We start from the raw sequence: 6,354 nt of genomic DNA on the forward strand, positions 1-6,354 counted from the left end.
AAAAAAGAACCAAATGGTGCGGAAAGCCCAAAATACAAGGAAATGAAATTTCAGATTTTTCAGTACCCCAAAAATACCACATCCACACATGAGTGGAGATGGCCCAGTAATTCTTGGTAAGCAGCAGGACAAAGTGTTTTAAAATGCAAAGGGCAGGGGTTTGCCCAGAGCCTCAGAGGAAGTGGCAACACGGGGTTCTTCAGCTTTGTGGTTTGCACTGATAACGTTACTGAGTTGAGACAACAAGAAGCGACCAGGCATGAAACACAGATTACATTTAGTCTGTTTACAGCAAATTACACCCAACCCTCTCATTGAAAATTAAAGACAATGGTCCTCAAAGAAGCCTGAGGAGCTCCAACCAAAATCCTCGCTGTCTGAGCCCAGCTAATGCTGCTGACTTCCAGTGAGGGCACACACAGGCAAAAATACTTGACAGACTGCTGCCTAAAAGTGATTCTCAAAATTAATGAAGTCAAATCATAAAATGAGATTATATAAAGTATTTTATTTTAGTTTTTAAAAAAATACAACATTCTAAAAAAGCATATTTCCTGTCATACATACTGCTGTCTAGGCTATTTTATTGCCAAGAGTTTGGATATTAGAGGACTAAAATTATCACAAACCAACATCTGTGAATATAACACATGAAAAAGCTGGTGACCCAGATGCCACCTGGATTAAATAACACAATTATTCGGCAGCACTTAAGGATGCCCAGCAAGATGCAGGATAAAAACTCATTACAACACCATCCATCAGCAAGAGTCCTCCAAAACGGATGATGCCACGGTGCTGTTTATAAGCAAAACACTCTCCACAGTCTTTTCCTTCGTGTGGCACCTTGCCACTGACCACTTAGCTGCTGGTGGCACTGGGGTGCAGTGGTTTGACTCTTGCCAGCCTGGAGAGGCCAAGTCTAAGGCAGTGAGTAGGTGACTTCACAGCAACGTACCTCCCAGAGGAATTACTGCTTCCTGATGGAGCTGAAAGGAAGTTTAAACCAAAAAATAGGTATAAGAGGTGTAGAGGGGAAAAAAAATAAATCATGTAAGCGTTGGCTTTCTATAGTTTTCCCAGCAGAACAAAAAAAACTATTCTAAAGATATTGCAGAGAGATCTGAACAACACAGAACATGAAAATCAGCCCAGTCCCCAGGAATCCACCCCTTTGGAATGGTGCACAGTTCCTAATTAACCAGAGAGACACTGGAGCAACACTGCCCATAAAAAACTGCTCCCAGTGTACTGTGGGTTTTCAGGTGCTCCACAGAGAATCACACAACACAATTCCAAGCGGGAAAGGAAGGCTTGAGGGAAAGGAGCCAAGCAGAGAGAACCACTGAGTAAATTAGAAGGAAAATCAAAGCAAGCAGCAGGAGTCAAGAGCAGCAGCATGTTCAAACACCTGGAAAAATAAAGCTTCCAAGCACTTGCTTTACTAGAGCAATTAAAACTCTCAAACATTTTTATAATATTATTTGTTTTGGATAGATAATTAAGAAGCATGTAACAGGGATAAAAAAAGCTCTAAATAAGAGAAAAATGGACATAAAACAATCTCTTGATCCACACTCTGGGAAATATTTCATTAACCTCTCCTCCCCAGATAAAGGAGCTGAAGATAACGCTGCAAAAGAAGCACAGAGAAAGCTTTTCATCCTTTCTCTCTGTTTTAATCTTAAATTTGTCAAAAGAAAACCTTTCTTTATAAAAAGGCAGGCATTTTGCTGAAGTACTTTGTCTTTTTTTTGTTTGCTTTCAGGGGAGAATGCTAAAAACTCAAGTCAGCTCACGGATCTGTTTACAGTTCCAACCTCACACGTACCTGGGGGTGTCCATTTAGGCTTTGTGTGTGTTACAGGACTTGATGCAAGCAGAGGCCTCCCAACTGGCTCTGAGGATGTCATCCTTTGCCTTGGCTCAGGTTTCTGTTCCATTGTCCACGAAGGAGAAACTACAGGTGATGCTTGGTTGGAAAATAAAAGGGAAGACACTCTTTAGCAGAAAAACCATTATGCAAGGTGACAGACCAGCACAAGCTCTCTGCAGAAACAGCAGATACGGTACCAAACTGTCCCATCTTTGAGCAGTAAATATTTATACAGACATGTCACCCACTGGGGAATGACTGAGACATGGAGGAGCTTGGTTTTCTAAGAGTTGAGAACTGGAGGAAAGAAAGAAAGGAAGAAAGGAAGAAAGGAAGAAGGGAGCCTGTTTACTTTTTTTAAAAAGCTTAAACTGAAACCACCAACACCTCATCCTCCAGAGCCTTCACGTTGATGCAAACCCCAGAAAACCACCGGAAAAATGAACAGAGGCTCTTTAAAAAGATGAAAGCTCGCTGGACAAGGAGGGCAGAAGAAATTTGTCCTGACATACAAATGCAGGGAAGCTGTGGAATGTTGCCACTCTGGGGTCTGTGTAAGAATGAGATGCAATTGTTTAAATTTAGTGTGAAAGTGCAATTGGGTTGTCAGTGGCATTAGAGGTTAAATCAGTAAGGGAAGGGGAGGGAAAACACAGTGGAAGCAGCAGGAATTTCACTGAAAATACAAACTAAATGTAAGAAATCACTTTCAAAGCACATTTAAGGAGAGGGTTTTTGCAGAGAAGAACTTACTGGGGACAGACTCTGGCTCAGAGTCAGTGTCCTGCTCTCTGCCATCACTGTCAACCACTTTCTGCTGCGCTGCAACTCGGGATGTCACCGCTCCTTTCCCACCATCACCCTGGGGTGTGTCCTCATCCATCACCTGACTGAGACCTGGGAAACAGAAGGGGGTTCAAGTGACTGAAATTCACAGCAAATCTATTCTCCTCCTCAAAAAGAGGAGGCATTGGAGCTCCCAGAATTCACCTGTGGTGACACAGGAACACATCACTGGCACTTGCTTTCCTGGGGTTCTCATTGTACTCTTTTAACCAACCAAACTGCACTTTCTCCTTGTGACATTTCTCTGTAGTCAAGCTAACAGAAGGACCAAAACACAACTGGAAAAATGAGGTTTCCGATGGCCCAGCAAATGTTTATTTGATCCTTGGGCATTATGGACCCATTAAAAGAGTAGAGGGCAAGTGTAGCTTCTCAAAGAATTAAATAAAGTCAGCATCTAAAAATGTCGCTTGCCTGTTGTGTTTTCCAACTAACTTTTAGTGATGTATAACAGTCTCACTCAGCAATCCCCAGGTTTGCCCATTTTAAGACTCCTTAATGAAAAGTTTAATGCATTCCTCAATCTTTATTTAAGACAAAACCTCTTTTTTTCACATCAGTGAAAAGCAACAATAGACATAAAGAAGAGATAAGCTACTTAAATGCTCTTTCTGAAGGCAGAATATGGGAACAACTTACCTAAAATCTCACTGTCTGCACTGCAGTTGGAAAAAGAGGGACTCCTGTGTGTGTTTTCTGATTCAACACTCCTATCTGTTTTAAGATCCAGAAAAAAAAGGAAAAAAATATAAAATATTAACGTGCAAAAAACCACATGATAAAAAGCAGAAATATTAATAAATAAAAATAGCTACAGTTTTTATCTGTCTCTAATCAAACTGGATGGTTGGGAGATGTTACAGGAGAGGTACTTTTCTGAGAGAAAAAAACCCAAGAACATAAAAAGACAGGCACTACCTAGAAATTCTCACTTCCTTATCACGACATGCTTGAAATAAAGCATGGTTTTCCACCTATATCACTGTAAAATAAGTTGTCATGTTCAAGTTCACTACATGTGAATGAAGAGTGTTGCATTGAACTGCAGAGTAACCTTGTTCTTCTGAATTTTGCACCTCGAGGATATTTGCAGATTTTTCTTTGACGGACAGGGCTAAGGCAACTTCCAAATCTCTCTTATAGAGTTTGTCATCCAAGGATAACCTGGAAAAAAACCACCACAACCATGGTAAATAATAAAAGAATTAATAAAAACATGATAAAAGAATAATAAATAATAATTGGTATTAGCACAGAGCTGACCACAACATTTGTTACCTTTTGCTAAGTGTCTGTGTTTGTGACTGAGTCACTTCTTTTGGTGGCTTTTTTTGCTTCTCTTTTTTCTCCTTCTTCGGTTCCTTGGGCTGAGTTCTGGATTTTTTGCTGGAAGGTGCAAAGTCCTCATCTGTTGGGAAACAGCAACAAGCTCTCAGGAGTTTTCCTACACTCTTTCCATGTGGTCAAAAGAGGTCATTAGACCTAAATCTCAACACACACTGAAAATATATCACAGATAACCTTTTTTTTTTTTTATCTGAAATTAATTCTATTTTTAAAGAACCCAACTGTAAGTATGATACCCTTAAATGTATTTTAAATGAAAATTCAACAAGGCCTCTTTTACATATGCTTTTATTCCAGAGGCAATGACTTCAACTTTTATTAGCCATAGAGCTTCCATGTCCACTGTGCTACCAGATTTTCATATGCTGAGCATCAGTCTTTTTGATAAGATTTGAGTTCCTGGTGTTTTGGGGATTGTTCCCCTTAACGACTCCCCCTTTTAAAAATCTATGCTGCTCCCTTTTTTCTACCATTTTCATAGTGCCTCTTATTAGGAACAATTTTCAAATGTCATTAGAAGGCAATAAAACTGCCTTTCTTTCAGCTGAGGGCACTGAACATCACAGTGCAAAATAAGGAAAAAAAAATAATGATCCTCAGTATTCTCTAAATGATGGAGAACCTTAGCTAAGATCACAGAGGTTTTGGAGAATTTACGTTTTTCTTGATTGTCAGAAGTGGTCAAGAAACTAAGAAAAGTCATGCACCACCCACATTTAAACTAAGACTCTGCATTCCCTTCAGTGTTATTTATTTTTGCCCTCCCCTTCCCATTAATTCAAACTGTTCCCTGGATCCTGCAAACAGCATGGGAAAAAAAAAAAAAAAGCAAACAAAAGTGAAAACAAACAAACTCTGCCAGAAAAACGAGTAACATCCCTTAGGGCTTAGAAGGAAAGGAGGACCTTTGTCCTTCAGCTTGCAAAAAGACAGCTTGCAATCTATTTTTCTGGTCAATGATACTCCAAATTTGACTGCTCTGTCCTTACCACAAACCCACTGAGACACAGAGCTGTGGAGGAATGTTAGATCCGTGTAGAAATGATTCACATCTCCTCTATATTCACATTTACAGCCCTGTGAACTAATAATCAGGGGGTCCATGGAACTAATTGCCACTGAAAACTGGGGCAGGGAGAAAAGCAGATTTTACTGCAACAAGACAGAGTTTCCTGGCACGCTGCTCTTCTGCTCTGCTTTACAGCCATCACGTGCTCGTGGAACTGGAATATTCACCAGTGTGCCCAGATTCCTGCTGCTGAAAGAAGTAAGAGCTCAACAAGTTGTTCTTAACAATTATGCTTCATTAAAGATGATATTTTCACAGACTCACAAAAGCACAGAATATGCTGAGCTGGAAGCGACACAAGGGTCCCTCATGAGGAAGCTGCACAGCTGTGGGGTCTCCCCTCATCTCCCCTCCCACCCATTTTGGGTGGTTCCATCAGTTCCTGGCATGTCTGTTACGTGCAGGAACACACCACTTACCGTCATCTTCCAAATCCCCAAACTGAGAATAATCGACAACTTTCCTGTTCCTGTGGCAAAAAAAAAAAAAAAAAAAAAAATACACTATTAGTCCTTTACAACTGAGTGTCTTGACTTGCTAACAGTTGATTTTTGGGTAAAGCATGTTTTACAAGAAAAAAAAGCAATACATGTTCAGAGGTAGGGAATCACAAAATCACAGAATACCCTAAATTGGAAGGGACCCACAGTGATCATCCTGTCCAACTCCTGGCCCTGCACAGGGCACCCCAATAATCCCACCCTGTGCCTGAGTGCCCAAACCCTCCCTGAGCTCTGGCAGCCTTGGTGCTGTGCCCACTGCCCTGGGGAGCCTGTTCAGTGCCAACCACCCTCTGGGGGAAGAACCTCCTCATAATACCCAACCTAACCCTGCCCTGACACAGCCCCAGCCGTGCCCTTGGGTCTGTCACTGGTCACTGGAGAGAAGAGATAATGTGTATAACCAGTACTACTGCACAGAGCGGGGTTATTAGGAATAGCTTCTAGATTTTTTTAAAAATCTTAAAATAACAGCGCTTTTTGTTGTTGTCATATGGGAGCATCGCATTGTCCTTATGGACACACTGCCTGTGAGCTGCTACTGTGCAAGGGAAATTATTTATCTGTGAGGTCACTTTTAGACACTTGAAATGCTGCTGTCAGGGCAGGTGTTATTTGAGAGGACCAGAGGGGACACAGCCTGAGACTCCACACCCTCTCTGGGCAATCTGTTCAGGGCTGGGTCACTGCACAGCAAAGAAGTTCTTCCTCATGTC

At 41.3% G+C, this 6,354-nt stretch overlaps 1 protein-coding gene across 2 annotated transcripts in view; it reads right to left on the reverse strand.

The window, feature by feature from the left end:
- Window positions 1-490: 490 nt before the first annotated feature.
- RAD51AP1 (RAD51 associated protein 1) overlaps window positions 491-6,354 on the reverse strand; it is a 7,315-nt gene continuing 1,451 nt past the window's right edge. Inside the window, exons 2-8 of one of the 2 annotated variants that reach the window (XM_027902270.1) lie at window positions 5,558-5,607; window positions 4,001-4,130; window positions 3,777-3,886; window positions 3,362-3,436; window positions 2,630-2,773; window positions 1,832-1,960; window positions 491-989 (exon numbers count right to left, since the gene is read on the reverse strand). In XM_027902270.1, the coding sequence (XP_027758071.1) occupies window positions 862-989; window positions 1,832-1,960; window positions 2,630-2,773; window positions 3,362-3,436; window positions 3,777-3,886; window positions 4,001-4,130; window positions 5,558-5,607 (766 nt within the window). In that variant the 3' untranslated portion in view covers window positions 491-861. Of the gene's footprint in view, window positions 990-1,831; window positions 1,973-2,629; window positions 2,774-3,361; window positions 3,437-3,776; window positions 3,887-4,000; window positions 4,131-5,557; window positions 5,608-6,354 lie in introns of both variants that reach the window. The other variant, XM_027902269.1, reaches the window with a different exon arrangement.

Source organism: Empidonax traillii, unplaced genomic scaffold (genome assembly GCF_003031625.1).
Source record: "Empidonax traillii isolate 1590-97213 ecotype Southwest subspecies unplaced genomic scaffold, ASM303162v1 scaffold859:size262776, whole genome shotgun sequence".
NCBI lineage: Eukaryota > Metazoa > Chordata > Aves > Passeriformes > Tyrannidae > Empidonax > Empidonax traillii.